The sequence below is a fragment of the Melanerpes formicivorus genome, unplaced genomic scaffold (genome assembly GCF_026170545.1).
Source record: "Melanerpes formicivorus ecotype bairdi unplaced genomic scaffold, bMelFor1.0.p_v2 SCAF_1, whole genome shotgun sequence".
NCBI lineage: Eukaryota > Metazoa > Chordata > Aves > Piciformes > Picidae > Melanerpes > Melanerpes formicivorus.
In genome coordinates, this window is record NW_027142353.1 from 19,384,673 (window position 1) to 19,408,836 (window position 24,164).

The 24,164-nt window shown below is 41.6% G+C and overlaps 1 protein-coding gene across 2 annotated transcripts in view; it reads left to right on the forward strand.

Annotated features, from left to right (window-relative positions):
- The first annotated feature begins 10,305 nt into the window (after positions 1-10,305).
- ABCC4 (ATP binding cassette subfamily C member 4 (PEL blood group)) overlaps positions 10,306-24,164 on the forward strand; it is a 165,355-nt gene continuing 151,496 nt past the window's right edge. Inside the window, exon 1 of one of the 2 annotated variants that reach the window (XM_068169145.1) lies at positions 10,306-10,508. In XM_068169145.1, coding sequence (XP_068025246.1) covers positions 10,435-10,508 — 74 coding nt within the window. In that variant the 5' untranslated portion in view covers positions 10,306-10,434. Of the gene's footprint in view, positions 10,509-11,118; positions 11,207-24,164 lie in introns of those variants that run through there. The other variant, XM_068169221.1, reaches the window with a different exon arrangement.

Consider the following 24,164-nt stretch of genomic DNA (forward strand, 5'->3'; position numbering starts at 1 on the left):
TTGGAAAAGATCTTTAAGGTCATCAAGTCCAATCGTAAACCTAGCACTGCCAAGGCCAGCACTAAATCAAGGCCCTGAGTGCCATTACATGTCTTTTAAATACCTCCAGGGACTCAATTGCTTCCCTGGGTAGCCTGTTCAAATGCTTGATTATCCTTTTGCGGAAGAAATCTTTCCTAATGTCCAACCTAAACCTTAGGTGGTGCAGCATAGAATCCCAAAATCGCTTTGGCTGGAAGAGACATTAAGGATCAACAAGTTCAACTGTTACCCGGGTGCTTCCAATGACCACTAAACCATAGCCCTCAATACCACATCAGAAAAAGACTCTCAAGATCTAATCCAAACATTAGCTGAACACTGACAAGTCTTTGACTAAGCCATACCCCTAAGCACTATGTCTACACAACTCTTAAATCCTTCCAGGGATGGTGACCCCACCACTTCCCTAGGCAGCCTGTTCTAGTGCCTCACAACCCTTCCAGCAAAGATAATTTTTCTAATGTCCAACCTAAATATTGCCTGGAGCAACTTGAGGCTGTTTCTTCATGTAGTAGGATCATTTTGCTTCAAAAAGACCTCTAGGATCATCAAGTTCAATCGTCAACCTAACACCATCATGGCCATTAAGCCAGATTTCAAAGTGCTGTGTCTACACATTTCCTTTAATGTCTCCAGGGATGGTGGCTCCACAGTCTTGCTGGGTAGCCTGTTCCAATGCCTGATGACTCCTTCAGTAAATATTTCCTAATATCCAGTCTAAACTTCCCCTGGTGCAATTTGAGGCCATTTCATCTCATACTATCACTTGCTACTAGGTACAAGAGACCAACACCCACCTCACTACAACCTCCTTTTAGGTAGTTGTAGAATGCAATAAAATCTTCCTTGAGCTTCCTTGCCTCCAGGCTAAACAATCCCAGTTCCCTCAGTCGCTCCTTGTAGGACTTGTGTTCTAAAACCTTCACCAGGCTTGTTGTTCTTTGGACACACTCTAGCACCTCAATGCTATTCTTGTAGTGAGGGGCTCAAAACTGAACTCTACTTAAAGTGAGGCCTCATCAGTGTAGAGTACCAGGGACAACCACTTTCTTAGTCCTGCTGTCCACACTATTTGTGATACAAGCCAGGATACTGTTTGCCTTTTTGGCCACCTGGCCATGCTGCTTGCTTATATTCAGCCAGATGTTGACAAAAGCTCTGAGATCCTTTTGCACCAGGCAACTTTCCAGCCACTCTTCCCCAAGGCTGTAGTAGACCCAAGAGCATTACCCAGTATTTGCCCCTATTAAGTCAAACCATAACCCAACTTGAGGCCATTTTCCTTTGTCCTATCATCTATTACTTGGGAAAAGAGATCAACTCCCACCTTGCTATGACCTCCTTTCACAGAGCTGTAGAAAGTGAAAAGGTCTCTCCTGAGCCTCCCTTTCCCCAGGCTAAACAATTTATTGTATTTGGGTTTAAATGTACCATTTTAAAGGAAACCAAATAAGAGGATTTAGCACAAATATAATACAATAATTATACTGCAAGTCTAACAACATAAAATTCTGACTTAAAAAATTCATATGATTCAGAAAAAGTTTCCTATATTCTTGTTATGTAGTCCACCCTTGCCTGTGTCAGGCATCAAGTTCCAAAGAAAGAATTAAGGAAGAAGAGCCTTGTCCAGTGGTGTGTGTTAGGTGAGGAGGATATGTAGTCCAGGGTTATGTGGACAAAAAAATTGCCTTTTGCAAGCTTTGCTTTGTCAGACAACTGGTGATCTGCTGAGAGCTGCCTCCAGAACTGTCAGAGAAACTTCTGTTTCTTCTCAAATTAGGGATACCCCAGAAAAAAATGGAGATTTTGTGTGATCTAGCCAAAAAGTCAGGCCATGGACCTACGCATGCTAAACCCTGGTGAAGCAGCCAAGAGCTAAGGAAGGGCAACTAATAACAGTGTTGAAGGGCTGTTGGCCAAGGTTGAGAGTAATTATGTTTGCTGACATTTGGCATAGTTTGTGTTATGATTTGACTGCCTATACTTGATATAAGTGCCTTATATCCAGGTCAGATATGCCATTTTGAAGATGTCTCTGCTGGCTTGCGCTTATTTTTGTTAGGACAGAATTGCTTTTACCCTTTCTATCACCAGGTTTCCAGTGAAGTATTAAAACCTGTGTAAACCAGCCTCTCCTTTCCCAGCAGAAATGGGAAGAATACTTTTTTCTTACTTTCCTTTTTTTTTCTTTTCTTTTTTTTTTTCTTTTTTCTTTTTCTTCCTTCCCCCCTCCTCCCTGACCTTAGCACCTTTCCAGAATGCCTGGTCATTTTCTGTGCCTTCTGTGATCTCAAGCTAACAGCGTATGCACAGAGTTGTATATTTAACTTGTGAGGTGGAAATCAGGTGCAGTATAAGTGTGTTTCATTTGCTGTTAAAATTTACATGAGTGCTTAATTTTGTGACCTCTAAATATTATTTGACCTAGAAGCATTTTAATTTTTTTCTGTCTTCCTCCAGAATGCTGCAAGGCATTAGGCTTTTGCTTAGTCTATTCATGGTAGCAAATACCAACAAGGAATCTTAAAAGCAGTGAAAAAACAAATATAATATTTTTTAGGTTTATTGTTACTTGAAGTAAGTGCATAGACTGAAGATTTCTGCTGGCACCATCTGTAGTTTCTATTTTAAAGTCAGAAGTACTGTCTTATAAGAACAGAAATCATTTTAATGACGTCCAACCTCCCATCATAGTTGGTAAGCTTCAGTAGGGCAAAAGCCACACCGTGCGACTCATTTTAAGCAAGCTTTTCTGTGGCTTTATGTTACTAAAGGAAAAAGCTCAGATCGAAGTAGTAACTTATGAATTTGTCTGTGGTGCCTTCTGTCCCCTTGTTATTGCCAAGAATAACTTTCTTAGGTCTGGCAATGCCAAGTGAAATGTGATCAGGATCCACATGACCTTAATAGTGACATTTCGTTCTGAAAAGTGACTGATGTGCCTTTTCTTCTGGACCAGGTTGATTATTTGTGTTATTGCTAGAAGGAAAGGAATTCATTTGGGAAGAAAGGTAGTTTCTTTTGACTGTCTGTACAATGTGTGTTTTTCTGATTTTAGTATGGAAGTAGACTGGCTTCAGGAACAACCAGAAATGTCTGTGCCATAAGAGTGAACCTGTTGATTGATTTGCTGTGTGGCATATAAATGCATGAGTGCTCGCCATCAGCTTTTTCCTTCCTTCTTCACATTTTAGGCGAGGATGAACTTTCATACTTCCATTGTTGATGTCCTCTTCCTCTTGCCTATTTAGGTTGACATAAAGCAAAAGAGATGGAATAGAATAGAATAGAATAGAATAGAATAGAATAGAATAGAATAGAATAGAATAGAATAGAATAGAATAGAATAGACCAGGTTGGAAGAGACCTTTGAGATCATCGCGTCCAACCTATCATCCAACACTATCTAATCAATTAAACCATGCAACCAAGCACCCCATCAAGTCTCCTTCTAAACACCTCCGGTGATGGTGACTCCACCACCTCCCTGGGCAGCACATTCCAATGGCAAATCACTCTTTCTATGAAGAACTTCTTCCTAACATCCAGCCTAAACCTCCCCTGGCACAGCTTGAGATTGTGTCCTCTTGTTCTGGTGCTGGTTGCCTGGGAGAAGAGACCAACCCCCACCTGGCTACAACCTCCCTTCAGGTACTTGTAAGACAGCAGTAAGGTCCTCCTCTGAGCCTCCTCTTCTCCAGGCTAAGCAACCTCAGCTCCCTCAGCCTCTCCTCAGAGGGCTTGTGCTCCAAACCCCTCACCAGCTTTGTTGCCCTTCTCTGGACACATTCCAGCAAGTCAACATCTTTCCTAAACTATGGGGCCCAGAACTGGACACAGGACTCAAGGTGTGGCCTAACCAGTGCTGCGTTCAAGGGCACAATGACCTCCCTGTTCCTGCTGGCCACACTATTCCTGATACAGGCCAGGATGCCATTGGCCTTCTTGGCTACCTGGACACACTGCTGGCTCATGTTCAGCCTACTATCAACCAGTATCCCCTAGGTCCCTTTCTGCCTGGCTGCTCTCCAGCTACTCTGACCCCAGCCTGTAGCACTGCATGGGGTTGTTGTGGCTGATGTGCAGAACCCGGCACTTAGATGTGTTAAATCTCATGCTACTGGATTCTGCCCATCTGTCCAGCCTGTCAAGGTCCCCCTGCTGAGCTCTCCTACCCTCTAACAGATCAACACCTGCCCACATCTTGGTGTCATCTGCACACTTACTGATGATGGACTCAATCCCCTCATCCAGATCATTGATAAAGACATTGAACAGGATGGGGCCCAGCACTGAGCCCTGGGGGACACCACTAGTGACTGGCTGCCACCTGGATGTGACACCATTCACCACCACTCTCTGGGCACAGCCCTCCAGCCAGTTCCTAACCCAGCACAGAGTGCTGCTGTCCAAGCCATGGGCTGACAGCTTGCCCAGGAGTTTTCTGTGGGGGATGGTATCAAAGGCCTTGCTGAAGTCCAGGCAGACTACATCCACAGCCTTCCCCACATCCACCAGGCAGTCACCTGATCATAGAAGGAGATCAGGTTGGTGAGGCAAGACCTGCCCTTCCTGAATCCATGCTAGCTGGGCCTGATCCCTTGGCCATCTTGGAAGTGCTGTATGATTGCACTCAGGATGACCTGTTCCATAATCTTGCCTGGCACTGAGGTCAGGCTGACAGGTCTGGAATTCCCTGGTTCCTCCTTCTGGCTCTTCTTGTGGATGGGCACCATGTTGGCCATCTTCCAGTCATCTGGGACCTCTCCAGTGAGCCAGGACTGTTCCAAAATGATGGAGAGTGGCTTGGCCAGCTCATCTGCCAGCTCTCTCAGCACCCTAGGATGGATCTCATCCAGTCATGCAGATCATGCAGTGGAAACCAGAGTCACGAAAATAAGTTTGAAAAATGCAAGAGAATGTTGTAAACCTGGAAGAATCACAGGTTTTACTAACTCAACTGGAAGAATGTTGTTTGTTGATAATTTGCTACATGTCTTCTTACCTACTGTTGGAAACAGCTTTCTTACCAAAGCCACTTGAATTCCATATTTTCCAGTGCTGTATGTCCTAAATGTTGCTTTAGAAAATCAAGACAAAACTCTTATGCCTAAGATCCTCATCTATTCAGCAAAAGCACAGCATCACAGGAATCAGACCTACATGAAACTAAGTGGAGATCTACCATTCACCTTCAGGCTCTGACAACAAGTTTTAAAAAGTGCATTTCCCATTTGTTGTCTTGAAGTTATGGCAACACTCTGGCAATCTTGCCTAGCCAAATGAGTCCATGGACACTGACATTCTTGCAAAACACAGATGTCAGAAGGTCAGCTAATCCACTTCCTATCCTTGGACTAGGTTGCCTGTGTTGAACAAATATCATAACAGTGATTAATCTACTAAATGTCAGGGATGGAAAGTCTTTATTTCCTTAGGCCATCAGTCACAGTCTGCACAATATTTACAGAAGTTTGCTTTCTGATTGCTGACTCACCCTTGTCCTGGAGCTAGTTCAGTCTAATTTTTCTGTTACTGTAATTCACTGGTGCTTGGATATTATTCTAGGCTGTGCAGGCTGGTATTAAACTAGAAAAGCAAGAGATCAGGATAGGAAGGTGGCAAATAAAGTGCAAGATTTTCTGCAAGGTATCAGCTGATAGAGAATGTAAGGATAGGCTTTGCTCTCTGGAACCTGTATTATCAATATTAGAAATGTGGGTTAAAAAATGGAAGACTTGAAGCTGTAATGAATATAAGCACAATGTTTAATATCTGTTATCTGGTGAGAATAGAACAGTGAAATAAGTTTTTAGCTGCTTAGGAATGGAGAGATAAAGATATGTAGGTCAGGACAGCAATACTGTAAACACACATTAATTGGTGTTTTAACTAACAGCATAGGGACCTGCTGCCGAAAGCCTGCTGCAAGGTCATCCAAATAATCCTATGGAAACATCAGCCTCTAAGTATCTGTGCATGAAGCACAGAGATGAAATTGTTGGGGGCAACTGAACAAACAGGTGGGAGGTGTGTCAATTTTAACCTTTAGTACAACCTTTCTGATACTTTTCTACTGCATTAAATGTTTAATTCAACAGAAAATTTGAATCTTAGCAGATAATCAGCAGAAACTATTTAGTATGGATTAATGATTTTTAAATAGTTTTGTGTAAAGCAAATAAGTAGACATCCAAACATCAAAGCAACTAAACTATGGAAGCTAACAGAAATATTGTGTGTGCACATGAGATTTAGATAGAAAAATGTGAATGGAAATCAAAAGCTCTTCAGGAAGAATCATATTTGCCAGAACAACCTTAATGCAGTAGTTAAATATGGTGAGGTCTCTGGCTTAAACCCCAAACTAATTCAGTAGTGAAGATAGTAAGGGAAAGATTTAGTTGTTTAAACATAGGTGACTACTGTCATTCATAAGACATCAGCATGGGATGATTAGATACAACACAATTAATGAAAGACCTGAAACCTTCTGGAAAGGTAAATTTTGGCCAAGTAGAATATGTGTCTAAAATGCAAAAAGGCACCTATGCTTAGGTATCTAAATTGCGTTATAATTCAAGGAGGGAATAACTCAATTAGAATAAATAAGAAACTCTGGCATGTAGAAACTTGATACACAGATGTTAGAAAAGATATGGGGAAAACAGATGGCTGGGGGGATAACAAGAAGAAACAGGAAGAGCATCTGAGAAAGGCTGTTGGCATTACACACCGATGATCACATCAAAATGGTGAAATTATTTACAGCTGGGTTCTGCAACATTAATATTTCTGTGCTGCAGCTGAACAAGAACAGGCCAATGTGTCTGTACTGCAGGGTGAGAAACTACTCTCCAGTTGGTATGTCAGCAAGATGATGAAACAAGCCACTGGATAGTGACAAGCTGGGCTCACAGCCAGTGGGACAGCCTGCTTTCTTGTCCATGGCATGGCTGGAAAAAAAGGCTGCCTGTTTAGTTTGTCAGGCAGGCACATGGTCTGCTTTTATGCCTGGCTTCAATCAAAAACATGAAACCCAAACAATGTACTGTTGTAAAGCCTTCATGTTCTGCTATAATAGCTTGTCTTTGAGAAATGGCTGATGTCTTTCAAACAGCTTTGAATCTGATTCTGTTCCTAGTACTGCCTCAGAGATACCAAATCTTTTATCGGTACTTTTCAGACACACTCATGTACATCCGCTTAGTTTTCTAAGTACCTGTCTCAAGACCCTAGGGCATGATATATATTATTGTGCAGCCCTGAAATCAGTGACCATTTGCCTGAAAGGGAAATGTAATAGTGCTACGTCCTCTGAAAGACTAAGCTTTAGGCTCCTGTTGCATCAGGATCAGTGGCTATATTTCATCTTAAGATCCACATGCTTTTATTTGTCATCTGGAAATCAGTTGAAACTGCACATTACTTTCTAAAGGTTTCGAGAAAAGCAGATGATTGTGAGCTTGTCATACTCCAGCCATAAATGCCATAGAAATTGTACATGAAGGAGCTTGTCAGTGTGACTGTATTCAGAATGAGAAGAAGAGTAAAGCGAAAAAGCCTTAAGGCCTCACATCATATAGAAAATTATTTAGTGACTATTGCCTTTCTTGTGCACTGAATTAAATAGGGAATCTTGTATGTTTGCATCTTTGTGGTATCCTCTGTGATCATCAAATTTGTTTCCCTAGCACAACGTATATACATGATGGGTTTAACTCAGATACCCCTGGCTTAATTTGGCTGTTACCCTGTTTGAGTAGTTGCCTTTGCTAGACTGTTGTCCATATTATAGATTTATTAAGCTGCACTTTCATTAGTTTGTTATCTTGCTCTTTTCATGTTATGAATATATTGTTGCTATAGCAAAATATTCAATGGATAAATTGGAAGGTGCTTTTCTTTCCCCCTAAAATAGAAAGATTATTAACTTCATTACTGTGCTATTTTCCCTTTCTTCCATATGCAGTCTCAGATTTTCCTGAGCATACCTGTTGCTAATGGCTTTACACTTCTTTATTACTGCATCAGTTTCTAATGGTTACTTGCAGACTTGAGTTACAGATTAACCTGACTTTCAGGATATTCTTTTTGTTGTATTTTATTTTGCCCTTCCTTTTTAGTTTTCCACTCTCCAAAACTTCATACAGTGTTTTGGTTTGGACTTAGAAGTAAATATCATTTTAAAATCAAGTGGTGCCAATATTTGTCCCTGATAATGCTGGCAAAGGACAAAATATATTTAAGATTCGTTCTCTGTCCTTTTCCTACCTACCATCACAACACAATACCATTACAATACAATTACAACTGGAAAAGGTTTAACCTTTTGCTTCAATACTTTAAACTGTATTCTTAAAATAAATTACTTGTTCATTACTAGTGTTCTACTTCCTTACAAAATTAAGAAATGTTTGAATAATCTTTCATTGCACATCTTCACAAAGTAGTACAACTTCATTAATAAAACTCAAGTTTGAGGTTTATATCTTTCTCCTACTGTCTGGCCCAAACTTTATTGATATTTTGGGACTTGTATTGGGCTGCTATAGTTTTTAATTCTCTTATGAGTTATAAAAATTTGCTTCACAGAAATCTAAATCTGCCAGATTTTGCTGATGGGCAGAGCTTTTCTTCACATGTTTTTGTGAGGTCCTGGAATACATAAGCAATGTTTCATTAAAGCTTGTCCTTTAAAACCACAGGACTATTTCCCAAAGTTTGTTTCCTTCTTTTAATCTGGAAGGATCTACATGCAGTTGTTGACATGGGACTTACTTACTGCTTGCAAATTATGTGGCACATTGTCTAAGCTCAGGCAGCACACGCTGTTGCCAGCCCCATCAGTGTTTACTGACAGCAAGCTTAAGCTTAATTTGTCTGACTTACGGCTGTTACAACATTCTTGTAAGCATGAACTGATGCTGTTTCTTCTATAATAAAGTGTAGCCCAGACCTCTCTTTTATCTCAAAAACATATCAACTTTAACACCTACAATGAATTTCAGCCCTGTTAATTGTTTTTCTGTCTTTGCTGGGAAGAGACAGGGCTGGTCGCTTCTGGGGGGCATGAGGTGAATACACAGAACACCAGAACAGTAGCTGTCTTGCAGCTGTCTTTGCACCTGGCTCAGCTGGAGTGGGAAGGAGTCCAGGAGATCAGGGTTGTGATTAATTGCATAAAGTCTAGATGGGGTCAGTAACTAGTAGTGTATATCAGGGGTCAACATTGGGTCCAAAACTCTCCATCTTCTTCATAGATGATCTAGATTATGTGGCAGCGGGCACTCCCAGCAAGTTTAATGATGATACAAAAGTGTGAGGAGAGGCTGATATACCAGAGGGTTGTGCTGCCATACACAGGGACCAAAATGGGCTGAAGAAACTAGCTGACAGTGATCTCATGAAGAAGCATAAAATGAAGAACAACCTCAGCATCAAAGAGTGCTGCCAGCTAGAAAGCAGCTTGGCAGAATATGATCTGAGGATCCTCGTGTACTCCAAGTTGAACATGAGCCGGCAAAGTGTCCTTGTGGCAAAGGCTAACAGTGTTCTGGGCTGTATTAGGGGGAATGTTGCCAGCAGGTTAAGAAAGGTGATACTTTATCCCTGCTCGATATTGTGAGGCTACACATGGAATCCTGGGTTCAGTTCAGGACTCCCCAGTCAGCACAACAGAGACATGGACATGTAGGAGAGAGTTCATTGATAGGCTCTGTCTGTTATATGAGGAAAAGTTGAGAGAGCTGAGACTCTTTAGCCTGGAGAAGGCTCAAGGGGATCTCATTAGTATATGCAGTGGGTGCAAAGAGTCTGGAGCCAGGCTCTTCCCGGTGGTGCCCAGTGATGGGACCAAAGGCAATGGGCACAAACTGAAACATGGTATCTTCCCTCTGAAAATTAGGAGGGTGACAAACCACTGGCACAGGATGCCTAGAGATGTTGCGGAGGCACTGAAGATCTTCAAAAGCTATTTGGACAATTGCCTCTAGGCTGCCCTGCTTCAACAGGGGAGTTGGACAGGCTGACCTCCAGAAGTCCCTATCGAACTCAACCATCAGGTGATTCTCACGCCGCCGAGAAATAACAGCAGTGCAGCGCGGCGACCCTCGGCCATGCCGGGGAGGGTGCAGATCCCAACCCAGCGCGGCCTCCGGGGCTCCAACGCTTCAGCTCAGCCTTCGCGCTGGGGCGGGCGCCGCGGGGAAGTCGTGCCGGCAGGAGGCGTCCTGCGGCGGTTGGGCGGGACAAGACGGAGGGTGCTGGCTCTCCCGGAAACAGCGCCGGCCGGCGGCAAAGCGGCGGCGGCGGGTGCCGCGGTGGTGAGTTGTCTTTGGTCTTGTGCCCTGGCTGCCGCTGAGCGGGTGGGTTGGCGTGGCGGGCGACATGGAAGCGGTGCCCCGTGAGGAGAAGCCCAACCCGCTGGAGGATGCCAACTTCTGCTCCCGGCTTTTCTTCTGGTAAGTGCCCACGCGAGGGCAGGGGGGGAGGGTAGCAGCGCTGCTGCCGCGGCGAGGTGCGGCCGCGCCGGTGCTTAATGCAGCTCTCCCCGCCTGGCCGCTCAGCTGCGAGGCTCGCCCGGCGGTGTCTGGGGGGATGCCGAGCCCCGGCTAAGGGACTGCCCGGCTCGTACTTCAGTGTGGTACCCAGGAGAGTCCGAGCTCCTCCGCGGCGGGCAGGGGCGGGTGTGTGTGGGGGATGGGAGGCGGCGGCTGTCGCCCGAGCTTCTCCGTTGGCTGCCGGCAGTGACTTAGCAGCCGCGGCTCGGCACCCGCCCCTGCGGGCCCGGCGTGTCAGCCCTGCCGCCCGGGGCAGCCCCTTGCACGCAGGTGGCTGCGGGGAGCACGGCGAAGCGGAGCGAGGTCTCCTGAGGTGAATCCCGCGGCTGGTACCGGACAGTAATCCCCGTCCGCGGTCTGGGCACAAACCATCAGGCGACCTGCCCGCCTCGGTCAGGGCAGCTCTCAGCCGGCCGGCCGGGCGGCTCAAAGCGCAGCCTTGTTGCCCCTTGGAGCGCACGTTTAATTCTGTCGGCAGCTGCGTGGAGGGCGGGAGCGTCCTCTCCCTCCTCTCCTTTGGTCCTTCGTCCTGGGGCCGGATGCAAACCTGCTACCAGGCATTGTTTTGCTTCCCCGCTTGCATAACGGATCGCGGCCAGGTATTGCTCATCTCGGCAAGGCATCTGGCTTTTGGCGTGGGGCTTTCCGCGTCCGTGGGCGAGGTGGTTTCTGAGCCGCATAGCTGCGTGGGACTTCCCGGTGTAAGGGACGGCTGGGGCAGCAGCCAGCTGCTGTCAACCATGCTTCAGCTGCAGTCGTCTGCCTTGATGCTAGGTAGCTTAGAGCGTCCCGGAGAGAAAGCAGGGGGTATTACGTTGTCACCACAAACTTCTATGGAACCAGATGACTACCAGTCCAGAGTTAGTGCTTGTTCTCTTAGTGTGGATATATGTAGTTACTCAAAACAGTGAGGAATTACTGCTCAACAGATTAGTTGTTTTGAGGTATAATGGGAGAAGATGTGCAAGGGGAGAGAACTTTTCTGTCTTAGCAGATTCCTTTTGGAAGAGAGCAGTCACAGCGGTAGCGCTTGCCTTGATTCACCTTCCGTAGGCTGAGCCAGAGGACACGTGCCATGTTCTGTGATGAAGGAGGGGGAAGGAAGAGAGGGCACAGCATGTGAGGCTCTCTTTTTGGAAGCCTCTGAAACGCAAGTGAAAAAGTCTTTCATCCTATTAGCAACTCTGAGGAGGTGCAGAAATCCCTTTTGGAAGGTAGGGGGATTTTAAAAGTCCTGACAGTTTATCTAAACTGATTTTCAGTCAAGGATATTTTCTCAGAAGTACTCTCTGCAAAAAGAAAGAGGAGAAAAAAAAAAAAAAAAGGAGAAGGTTTATATTGTGCAGAACTTCTTGTGCCTGGCTTTCTGGCTTGCAATTTCTTCTTTTACACTGAGGTACCCACATGGGAAACAGCTTGGGAGATCCAGACAGAGCAAGATGAACCTCGATTGACCACCTAGCATTCCAAGGCCTCTTCTGATCCTGCACCCTTTCCCTTGCCGAGGTCTTATGGTGGCACTGGTAGTTCTGCCAAAACCAACCTGGCAAGGTGTGAAAAAAGGAAGTGTGCAGTGTTTGGAGATAGTTTTTTGACTGCTGCTATCACCCTTTTTTAGGCCTTTTGTATCAATTTTCATGTGTTGCAGTGAAGTGTTCAACAGCAACAATGAAATACCTTAAATTTCCCAAGTTTTAGGCAAGCACTTGAAAAGTTCTTTTTACCCCAATCTAATTTGTAGGTTCTCAGTTGTGCAAGGCCAGAGTAAGTGAAACTCTGTGCTTGTGGGTTGACAGGCCTCCTGAAAGTCCAGAGACTGACTGGAACATCATGCTTTCCAGTCAGATGGTAGTGTACAACTATAGGGCTTGTGCTTTCAAAAAGGGTTTAGTGGGGTGTGAAAAGCTCTAGAAGTTGCCTGTGCACTGGTTTTGAGGCTTTTACAGGCATAATAATTCACAGCAGTGGAAATACCCTTCTAAAGTCTCTTCTCTTACCTGTGCTGCAGGTGATCATGAAAAGTACCAGTATATTCTTGTTATTTGCTAGTCAGAAAGCATAACTATTTTCTTAGTGAAATATTTGCAGTGTCTTGAATTGAGTAAGCATCAGGGACTGTCACTCTTCTGCAAGATAATGCCGTTTTATATGAAATCATGAAAGTCTTTAAACACCCGTCATGGCGCATTGTGTTTTAAAAGTTGTTCTTCCTTCCTGCAAAGCTTACAGCAATTGACAGGCATATGTGCAAATACTGCTTCAGCACTGCTCCATTTAACTGCTGTCTCACACAAGAAGTTCTAGGGCTTTTCAGCTGGAGAATTGTAAAAACAATGCTAGAGGAGAGCTGTCTTGGGAGTAATGGCAACCACCACGATGCAGCTGTTCAAGTGTGCCTGCTCTGCTCTCTAAATCCCTGGTGTTGACTGCTTGTTGTCAGTGAGGGTAGAAAGTAGGACATCACAGGTAGCTGGGCAAGGATCTTTCTTATTTTTATTTAATTTTTGTTTTGCTGAAAAAGTAGAATTTTGCCAACTGTAAGGAAGCATACTCTCATTTGTTGCTAGTGGTGCAGAATTAAAGCTGAAATTGCTGCTTGGCAGAAACAGGATCAAACTCACAGGAGAAAAGAAGTCATGTTTTTATTGAATTATAAAACTAAGATAATGAGTGTGTAGGCTGAAGATACATTCTTCTCCCATTGTTCAAAGCTTGTCTTCTGGCTTTCAGGTTGTGACTTTGACAAGTATGAGCTTGATGAACATTAAACACTCTAGTAGTATGTTCATGGGAAAAAGGAGCATCTGTGTGTGAATGTTGTTATTTTTACAATGTATCCCTTGTGTAATAATAGGATGTTACAAGAAAAAAAAATATTTATGACAGAAGTATGAAGATGAAGGCAGTTGCAAAATATTTTGTTCTGCATCTCTCACTGAATTATCTTTGTTAACATAAGAATGTCAAAACCCAAATTGTTGGTCTGGATGTTCTAGATACTACTGCAGCTACCAACCTTCAGAGTCACAAGTTCCCGTGCTCACTAAATTTCTGTAAGCTCTGGCTGGTAATGCAGCAGTTAGCAGAGTTAGCAGTATTTGTGCGTATTTCTGATTCACTGCCTCCATGTTGTCTTGTTAATTTTTTGTTTTATTTGTTTGTTTTTAGTGTTTTAATTGCTGACTCAGCTTGCTGGTGAGAATGCATGCTCTGAAAGATGCATAGGAGGATTTGCTTTCCTTTTTAGGTCCAACCAAGAAAGAGAGAATTCAGTCCAGTGTTTTTTATGTTTAAACAACTGTTTCCTTGTAGAAAGTATTTTGAATTTAAAAAGCCTTATACTCTGTACTTTGCAGTTGAAAATAGCACTTTTCACATTATTTTTCAGCTGGGAGATGGCCTGGGGGTTATAAAATTAATAACTGCACACAGAGTATTTGTCTTTATGAATGTAGCAGGTATATTTTTCTGTACTTAGAGCATTTGCTAGCTACATGGCAGTTGAAGTTGTGTGCACTCTGTTGTTCATGCATCAAGTCAGCTTCAGTGGAAAGTTACAAAACGTGGGCTATGATTATCCAGTCTTTTAAAAATCTAACTTCTGGCCTGTTAATATGAGAAGGAGGGCAAGCTGGAACACCCTGGAAAGAGAATTTGGTGATTTTGTTCAGAGAAGTAAAAAACATTAAAGTCCTGCTAAATTTGATATATTTACTTTGAATAATACTAGCAATTACTTATCTGTTACAGTCTCACTATGACTAGACACTATCAGCATCCTGAGGCCAGATGTCTTTTTACATTATCACTTGACATGTGGCAATTGCAATTACAAGAGCAGTATTAAAACATGAGCTGAAAACTTGCTCAAAGGCATTTGCACAGTTATAATTCCAAGGAATAAACATCTGGTTTATCATGACTTGGTGGCATCTGACAGCATTGTTCTTGGATTACTAAGCATGTGCTTTAGGGACAATGACAAACTCAGTAAGTTTTCAGAGCTCGGACTTGGTGTGTAGTTAGAGAGGATTTAAAAAACCAAAACCTTTAGCTTCAGATTTCAGCATGAACTGAGCAAGGTAAGCTTAGACATATGTTACAGGTTTAGGGCTAGTGTCTGAATTGCAAATAGATTTTACCAGAGAATTGTAGTCCAGAGGATGAACACTTCAAAGGGACTGAATAGAACATAAGAGATCTGTTTATCCCATTTCATTCGTCTGCATTTCTATATAGTTTGAAAACACTACTTGTTTTCTCTCTCTTGCTCACTTCTTTCCCTCTATCTCTGCCTCTGACCTTGCTTGCTTGGCTTGCTGGTTTCTGTTTGGGTTATGGTAAAGAACAGCGACAGGACAAGAGATAATAACTTTTTTAGCTGGTAACAGCCCTCTGGGCTTTGTCCAGGGGGGTCTGAACTATTTTCCAGGGAGGTGTTGTGCTGTTGTTGATTTATATATATTTTTTTGTATATGTTTATTACCTTTTATATTTAGCCTACTTCTGTAAATAATAATTTCATTTAATTTCCTAATTCTGAGTAGTGTGGTGATTTACTCCTTCCAATTTGTATGGTGCTGCAAACCCAAACCACCACAACATATAAGAGGCAAGATTTTCACTGATCACAAACCTCTCTTGTAGTGGTGTAAATGACTACATACTTTCATTACTTTACGTTTTATATCCCTGTATCTTAGAACTGGGAGGACCACTGATTGATTTACTTGGACTTCTAAGTAAGCCTGAATAACATCTGCCTTTTAGTCCTGTAACTTGCCTCTCTTCAAAAGTGTATCTTGCCTTGTCCCACACATTTAAAGAAGTTAGGGAAAGAATTCATTGTGCTTCTTGGAAGTTTCAGCTGTAGTTTAGCAATGCCACTGGTAAAACTGGTCCATGTTCCTTATTGTGTTAGTGAATAGAGATTTGCCTCTGAGGATTTGACATTCACTTAAAGTAAAAGCAGCATCAGGCTTTGAGATATGCCTGGAATCTTGCCTGATACCCAGTAGATTCCTCCTGGCACTGCCTGAAATTGGTGATGGTTAGAACTCCTAGAGATACCTCAGGTCACTAACTGTTAATTAATTTATGGACGATAGTGGATGATAGTGGTACTGTAAGAAACTCCCAAGAAATATGTAAGCATCCTTAGTATAGAGAAGCAGAAAACCCATCTTCAAAGAATGAAATTACACTTGGTCCTGCTTGGTTTTGTTTTATCTCCTCATTGAAAGAAGACTGAGGATCATAGATACAACTTGTTTTAAAGATAATGCCTTGTTTGTTCCTTTATCAGGTATTTAATATCCTATAGTCAAATTTGAATCACTCATTCTCTTGAACTGCTGCAGTCATTTTTAAGTTCTGCTTGTTTGTTTCCAAGATTCACTTTATTATGCAGAAAAAAAATACTGTTAGAAAATTATTGTTTATGAGCTAGTGAAATTAAAATAGGTGAGTAAAGAGTGCTAGGTAGACTATATTGACCACAGGAAGTGTGTGTAAATTATCAGATATTAGCATTTGCTATCTACAATAAACATATGTTCTTAGATATACAATTAGATAAATGGTTTGGGTGTAATGAAATGCTGAGGCTATTTGTCATTGTGAGGCCTACATAAAGCATGCTGTGTCATTTAGCAGAGAAAAGGTCCCTATTACAATTCCTGCAAAGCTTCAAGATCAGAAGCATGTTCTGCTGGTTGTTGGTTTGTTGTTTGTTTTGGTTTTTGTTTTTTTTTGCTTGTTCATGTTTAATTTTTGTGTATTTGTTTTTGAGTTTTTCTATTTTTATTCAAAGTCAATTTCTCCCTCCACTCCTAGAAGAATTTTCAAGACTTGGAGTGGAGAGCAGAGATAACACAATTAGAGTATAGGAGTGGAAGATTAAGAAGGCAAATGATAATTACTATTCTTTTTTTTTTGAATTCTGACACTCAGTCTCCTGTAAGTGTGAGCAGCTGATTGTCATGCTTATTTCCATTACTTGTCAGAAAGTAAGTTCATACAGAAATTGCTACCATTAGGTTTTAGCGTGTGTGTTTTCCTTTGGAAATTGCTATCAGAGGTCACCATGCTCAACTAGACTTTCTGTGTAACTGTGGGTTCAAGATTTGAGCCTTTTTTGTTGTAGTTTCTTCTTTTTGTGTGTAAACTATAAAACAACAGTTTTTAAATGTTTCAGTAGTAACTAACCTGAGATTAGAAACTTGTTTGGATGACTAGTTCTTTTATGTGAAATGGAAGAACTCTTCCTTTTGCTCTATGTAATTACTTAGGCTATCCTTCAACACATGGTTTGTACTAACATTTGTTGTTGTAAGGCATGATCTTCAGACCTTTACATCAGATCTTTTGTATCTTGGATATTCTTCCTGATGTGTGGATGCCAGGGTTGGTATCAATATTTTACTGATATACTATACTTATACTTACTTATCCTGATATACTTATATGTGGTGTTCCAAAGACTCCCTTATTCCCTTCTAGGCCTTGCAGAAAATATTTGTCCTGTTTGTACTATTTTTCTTGCCATCCGAAATAGCAGGACATATGTTAGGGTAATTTTTCATACTTGATCAATGCAGGGTGGATGAACAGCATGAGAATAGCCTGCAGTAAGTGCAATCAAATACCAACTCAGTTACTGTCAGCATCAGAAAGTAGATATTCAGGCACCTGGCAGTGTACGCTGTGCTGTGAAAATGAGCTGAAGCAGAGTATCAAAGGTTAATACAGTCTGGCATTGAAACTGGAAGCTTGAAGGGTGTTTTTGAGTTATTATGTCTTTGAAGTAATTTCATTGTATTCCTATTTTTTCCTACTGTAAGCAATGAGAAAATCTACTCTTTAAGCCACAGTAAGCCATAGAGGGAAGTTGCAACCAAAACACCATTTGAAAAGCATCTCAGGAAATGTCAGAACTTACTCTGTTTACTTTATTAATCATAGATGATTGCCTTAGTAAGGGGAAGTGGGAATAGGCAGTTTACTGGGGAAAGGCAGTTTACTGAAGAGGACGGGTGAACATGTGAAATGGAGACAGGTTTAAAAATAAACTACAAACTCTTGTGGTTAACTTTATAAATTCTTGTGAAATATCACTGGAGACTGTCAGTATATAGCCTTCTGCCTGTATGTCTCATCCCAGCCGTGCTCCTCTGGCCTGAGAGCAAGTGCATAGCAGTGTTGGATTTGCATTGCTGATTCCAGTTGTGAAGGTAGGTAATGAACAGTCAAATGAAGCAGGTAGAAACCTGAGGTAAGCCACAGAGGATAACCAACTTGGATTTATAATCAAAAGGTCCTGTGAGGAAACCCCATTTATTTTACAAAAGTAAAGCTTCAAAGTAGATGATTAAAGAGAAAGAAATACATGTTATTTTGCAGCTTAGTAGTTGAAGTAGTGCTTCCAAGCAGCTCAAGGAGATGAAATCCTAGTGTTGCGGAAGAATTTGAATAAACAAAGACTCTCCTGTGCCACTGTTGAAAAATAACTGGACATTGAGTGTAAACGGATGATGCTTGTAATGTGATGTACAAATAGGCTTAAGAGGAGTGGGGAAAATGTAGTTTGTAAACTACCTCCTTAAGGAATGAGTTGATGAGAGTACATAGGATGTGGCTTTGACTAGGTGCTGTAAAATTATCCAGGAGTTGCTTATGCCTATAATTACAAATAAAGACAGACAAAAGGAGAAGATTTTTCTGACTAGAAGAAAGTAGTCTGTGTAGTCTTTTTTACTACTTGACCAGTGATGAAGCAAGGGCTTTTGTGAAACTGGTGAGAGCAAAATTTTGTACTTGGGCAGGGGAAAGTACAGTAATATGTTAATGACGAACTGTGGTGTAACTGTTGTGGGACTGGTCAGGGCAACTGAAGCCAGTGGGTCCCTCCAGGGCCCCAACAGACACATCATTTTATCTTGGCATGTTTTGTTTTTTTATTTCTATCAGCTTTGTAATGTAATGCAAATGATTTTGAGCTAATGTTTTGAGAGAGACTTTGTCAGTTCATGAAGAAATTACAGTATTTGCATGGGTTTCTGCAAATCTCTACAAGACTGCTCTGTAGTGTGGCACTGGTAGTTTTCAAGGCATTTGCAAGCAGGACATGATACAAATTCAGAGACAGAGAAGGGCTCCTTCCTGGGTTAATGAACCAGTTGAGCTGGATACTGCTATTAGCTTCATGTGCCTGTCTGTAATGTATTTTGTCCTTCAATGAAAGGAAATTCTTTTGGGATGGTAGCAAACCCAATTTCAAAGCTTTCTCATTTAGGACATTTTATTTAATGTGTGAAACAGAGTAGCTTGACTATTCTGACAGCATAGTGACCCTGCCTTTTTGACAGCAGAGCCTGATTCTATTGTATGCTGTCTCTGTGAAGAAGGGGATGACTTAAGACCTTCCCTTGAGGTCTCACTTCTCTTACAGGGCTGAGAAGACACTTGTCTGTCCTATCTTTTTCTGCAGGCAACATTAGAGGCTTTCCAAAATCCTGGTAGAATTGTTCTAATAACAGCTGGTAAAAATGGCATCTTCCTGACCAACCAAGTAAATTGTGACTGATTATGTTGTAATGTTACAGGGTGTGTAATGTCAGCGCTCAGGAGTAGGGAAATGCAGGAAGTGAATGTTTATATTCTGGTCTTTGTGTATCTGCTCATTCAGAAATGAATCACTTTCCTTTTTTATCAGTTCTCAAGGTACTGCTGTAGAGGTGGAAAGCGATCTGTGGTCAGAGCAGTGAGTTCCTGATTTGCAGTTTGCTATCTCTTGGGTTTGTACCAGGTTAGAATGCTTTTTCTAATTTAGTTTTTAACCTTTATTCCTAGTGACATCAGTATTCTGGCACTAACAGGGACTATATCTGGGCTTCTTTCCAGACTGATGTCTTTGATCAGCTAATCACTTTGATAGAACAAAGACATTCCCAGCAAAACAGAAGGTACTCAGGATTCTTTCATATACTCACATTTTTATGTATAGTTAATGCTAGTGAAAATTTGGGTTAAGGTATGATGTGAACCCTGTGTTTTGAGTGCCTAAAATGAGGTGATATGTAAGAATCAGCATTTTTAGCAAACAGGAAGGTACTTGGAGACAGAGAAGACAATGACTGAGGGAGAATCCTATTTTTACTTAAGTTGAACAGCTTCTTCAGAAAGAAATATAGAAATGACAGACTGAGGTATCATCTTTCTTCCTTGTCATGCTGCTCCTCTTCTTCAGGCAGTAGATTGTTATTGAGTCCATTTTATGTCCATCCTTGGGATAAGAGTAGTTTACATCACCGTCTATATATGCTTCCTTCAATTCTTTAGGTCATCTTTAATTTTGTTTATTATTTTAGCTTTTCTGAAGTTAAAGAATAATGCAGCTTGCACAGTTTCTGTGTTATAACAAATTCTACTTTTTAAAAGAATTTATTGGTTTTTTTAATGCTTCCTCAAAGACATCAGTGTTAGGTGATCTCTGGTTTAACAAGAGACATACCACTCTTAACAAGCAGTTTTCCTTTACGGCTAAGTTGAGGTTTCAGGGATGTTCTTGATGTAAGCCATTGCTTTACTTGCAAGCTTTCTTTAGCAGTGCTCTTATAGCACTCTTTAACTGAGCCTGCAGGCAGGAGAAGGTCTTGGTTGGTTTACTTGTTAGGAGTGTGTGACTGGAGTAACAGCAGGCTGTGTGAAATAGTAGGTTGGTCTCAGTTCTGCTCTAAGTGCCGAGAATTCCACAGGGCATAATCTGCATGTGGCATCCTGGTGGAAATTTTTGCTTTAATGACTGAGTATGAATATCTGCTAAGTTTTCTGTCTGAAAGTAGACCTTCCAGTGCAAAGTTCAAGATTGGAACTAGATGATCCTTGTGGTCCCTTCCAACCCTGAATGATACTATGATACTATGATACCTCAGTAAGGTGGTGAAACTTGAACTATTCTGTCATACTGAAAATTTGCAGTGGCCAAACAGAAGACCTTATTCTTGGGCTAAAAGTTCTTCAAGGACTAAGTGTCATTTAAAGTTTGAAAAGAGAAAGAATTGACCTTCTTCTAAAGATCTTCAAGTATAGCCTCCAATAACACAACTTAAAGCTTTTGTAAAAAACTTATATATTATTAAAACTTCCATAATAGTAGCTCTTGGAGATTGATGTTCTGGGGCAGAAAGCTCAACAATAGTTGATTTTTAATTATTTTTTCCTTTCTATGCCTTTTTTTTTCCCTCTGATGTGACAGAAACCTGTGGACTTGGGCTGAGTCTTTGACACGTTGTCCATTATAATAAATGAGTCACAAAATGAATTACCACAGTTTCCTGCATACTCTGGATTGATTTTGTTGTGGTTAATGGTTTACATGAGCTTGTAGTGCAATATATTACTGATTTCAAAATTATGGAAAAATATGAGAAGCTCTGAATTTGCAGTAGGTATCAGTGGAACGAGTAGCCTGAAATCCCTAAGATGTGTGGCAGTGTTTATTCTGCACTATTACCTTCATCTGCTGCTTGATTTGGAAATTCTGCCTCATAGTGTGTACAGTACTTGATTGGTATGCAGATGAGGAGCCAGAAGGGATATGACTGTAAGAACTCAGTGGAGGTGGATGTATCATCAGTATGGGGTTTTTGAGAGTTTCAGGCCAAAGGGTAGGTGAGGTGACTCCAGCAATCCTGTAAACATGAGACTGTTACCTTTCATCCAGTTACTGGATGTACTGTGTCTGTGGTCAACACTGCCTGCTGCTGTTGGCTGTAGTGCTGAATTGAACTGACATCAGGACAGAGCAGTTGCCCTCAACAGAAGTGTTGTTCTTGCTGTAGCTTGGTTGTGGTTTTTTACCATGTTTTGAAAAGTGGAAGTAAAGGAATGGAGTTCTACAGAGTAACATTAAAACCATTATTTCATTTTGCAAAGCTGTGTGTTTACACATTTTTGAGAGTCTTGTTTTCCTCCATGCATTCCTCCACATGCCAGCAATAGACAGCACTATGCAGCACTGGTGAGACCTTGAGTCCTGAGTCCAGTTTGGGGTTTCCTAGTACAGGAGACAGATAAATACTGGGGAGAGTCCAGTGAAGGGCCACAAGGATGATGAAGGGACTGGAATATCTGTCCTACAAAGAAAGGCTGAGAGAGTTGGGACTGTTCAGCTGGGAGAAGAGAAGGCTCAGGAGGATGTCATCAGTGAATATAAATACTTGAAGGGAGGGTGCAAAGTGAACGGAGCCAGGATTTTCTCAGTGACCAGAGGCAATGGGAAACATGGGAGGTTCCCTCTGAACATCAGGAACTACTTTTTCATTGTGAGAGTGACTGAACACTGGCACAGGTCATCCAGAGGAATTGTGAGGTCTCCTTCCTTGGAGATGTTCAAAAGGTGTTTGTACATGGCCCTTGGTAATTGGCTCTGGATTGTCTTGCTTGAGAAGAGGTTTGAACCACATGACATCCAGAGCTCTCTTCTAACCAGTCTCAGCCAGTTTGTGGTTCTGTAATAAATATCCTATTTATGCTCCTTGCTTGTTTATTTTCATGACCTAGGCAGCAGTAACTAGTGGAACCTTGTAAATATTTCCATAGATGTGAAAAGACTACCTCATCCTGATTCTCATACTAAAGGTGTTGGAGAAGAACTTGGTTCTCTGTCCTTCTCTGTCAGAAAGGAGACCTGTGTAGACTTACAGTCTACACTCTAGGCTAATACTGTTCCAAGAGGAGGAACACTTGGTATTGGCCACAAGTCAACTGAAGTCTGCAGATCTTTCCTGTAACTATCTGTCCTAGAGCAAACAGAGCTCTCTAGCAAGCAGAAATTGCCTGAATGGCTTTGAGATTATTTGCCTCATGTCTGCTTTTACGTATGGTTGACAGCAAGAACTGAGGCTGAAGAAGAAATGTTTCAATGGAGCAGATTAATTGGGTCAAACCAGGCAGAAGCTGGTTTGGTGGGTCTTTGAGACATTTTGTTAAAAGCTATAGGAAAATTGTGGCAATGATTTAGGCCCTGAGTCCATTTGACCATCCAATCCAAGTAACAGACTTGTCTGACAAGTACTTTCTAATTGTGCCTTTAACATACCACAAGAGCTTAAAAAGGGCTGTTAGGCATCAAAGATGCTGCTCTTAAGGATAGAGACTTAATCTTTGAATGAATCATACAAACACTGAATGAGTCACACAGACACTGTGCTAACATGCTAAAGTACTGAAGGAAAACCACTATTAATTCCATCTGTAACATGCAGTTGTGCTGTGGAGACTGTGAAAAAGATCTTTTCTAAAGTTCTGTCTTCAAAGAAACTCTCAGAGCCCCACCTCCTAGAGTGCCACCTGCCCTTCTACTCCCTATAAACCAATTGACAAAATTCTCATGAGGCAGCATATAGAAAATTTAATTGTAACGTGCCTGAGCAAGAAATGCAAAGCTGGTCAATGAGTATTCATAACCACTGTTGTGGTTGTGAATAAATAAATGCTGCTGTTGTAAACCATCCCAGTTTTGGCTTCTTGCATGTAGGTCTTCGATCAAGTAATACACTTACTCTGGTGCTCCTTTTAAAAAAGGTGGGCTGATGAAGTCAGGGAATAGTTATGCATCAAATTAAACAGCAGCTATGAGCTTTCATAAGCAATTGACATCAGACAAACACCTTGACATGGGTGCAAGAGTGTTTTTTTCCAAAACAAGTGCGTCTCTGATCACTTTGGCTGAGAAACTAATAGGAAACAAGCCTGAGAGGCAAAATCCACAGCTGTCCTGAAAACCAAGTATCATGGATTCGGTAGAGACAAACTGTGTGGCAAACTTAGGTTCCCACTAAGCCATGCTTGTTTCAGAGGCATCTCATGAAAAACTTGGTTACTTTTGTGCTTTTTTGCCACGCATCTGTTTGCTTTGTGGAGTACAGCTGAGACTGTTTGGATGTCCTTGACCTGTGTTTCAGGCTTGAAGAAAAATTTAGATGTGTAAAAGTTAGTCTTATTGTTCCTTGTCAGTATTATTTGATCTAACAAAATATTGTGTTTTCTGACAAACCTACAGTAGCTTTGTTTTCAAAGTGCTCTCATAAAATCCTGAGCTTTTAAAAATCTGTTTGCTAAATGAGCTATTAGCCAATAATTTGGTTTTTTGAACCCAACACGTTGTGGCAGGGTTTGCTTCTAAACATGGGTAAGATCACTTCTTGCAGTAATCAATTATTTACCCACTTTTTACATTTCAGTGGAACGTCTTTAAATTAGGAACTTCTAGTATTTGTCAAATTGTCAGCTGAGCTGCAGTTAGTATTTTCCTCATGTAAATGAAGAGCCCTGATAGTTACTAAAAGTGTCTTTTGATGTGTGGTACAATTTTATTTACAACTCTGTCAGTATTTTAATAATAAAATTAAGTTCTGTTTTTTCCTAAATATTTAAGGGAATACTGATTTTCCTTAAATATAAGGAAACACTGTAAGAAAGCAGTCACATTAAGGCCAAGAAGAGTTGTACTGTCTGTCTGGATGCCTGGGAGTAAGGTGCTATGGGGCATAAACA